Source organism: Myotis davidii, unplaced genomic scaffold, assembly GCF_000327345.1.
Source record: "Myotis davidii unplaced genomic scaffold, ASM32734v1 scaffold324, whole genome shotgun sequence".
NCBI classification, from domain to species: domain Eukaryota; kingdom Metazoa; phylum Chordata; class Mammalia; order Chiroptera; family Vespertilionidae; genus Myotis; species Myotis davidii.
Genome location: NW_006295053.1, coordinates 1,076,300 through 1,076,800, shown reverse-complemented (window position 1 = coordinate 1,076,800; position 501 = coordinate 1,076,300). Strand labels below are relative to the sequence as shown.

Below are 501 nucleotides of genomic sequence, written 5' to 3'. Positions count from 1 at the left end.
CAGTGCGAGCTCAGCCCGGCGTCGGTCGTTCCGCCCGCCGGTCACAGCGCGCCCTCTCTTCTGCCGGTGTCCTCCTCACCGGCCCCACCATGCTGTCTCTAGATTTTTTGGACGATGTGCGGCGGATGAACAAGCGGCAGGTGAGGTTGGCCGCCCGCTGTTTCCCCGGGCTCCTCTTGTCCCTTGGGCGCTGCCACTGCGGGTCCTGAGGGTCCTAAGGGCCTCTGGGCCCCTGGGCCCCTGAGCCCCTGAGCCGGGCTGACGCCTAGACCATCTCTTTATGGAGTCTGAGGCCAGAGGTCGCTTGGTCCGCCTCCCCTACTATTATTATTAATTATTATTAGACGCCGGAGACGCGGCTTCCCATTGGCCAGACATGCACAAGCGCCCGCGCCCCGGAAGTTGCAAGGCGGATTCCCTTCTAACCCCGGGTGGGGGCCTCCGCGACGGGCCTCGGGGCCGGGCGCGGAAGTGGACCCCGGTCGCTTCTCACCCGGCGAC

The 501-nt window shown here is 66.1% G+C and overlaps 1 protein-coding gene across 2 annotated transcripts in view; it reads left to right on the top strand.

Annotated features, from left to right (window-relative positions):
• Window positions 1–6: 6 nt before the first annotated feature.
• SEC11A (SEC11 homolog A, signal peptidase complex subunit) overlaps window positions 7–501 on the top strand; it is a 29,231-nt gene continuing 28,736 nt past the window's right edge. For both annotated transcript variants that reach the window (XM_006769594.2, XM_015567744.1), the window contains exon 1: window positions 7–140. In XM_006769594.2, coding sequence (XP_006769657.1) covers window positions 90–140 — 51 coding nt within the window. In that variant the 5' untranslated portion in view covers window positions 7–89. The remainder of the gene's footprint in view (window positions 141–501) is intronic.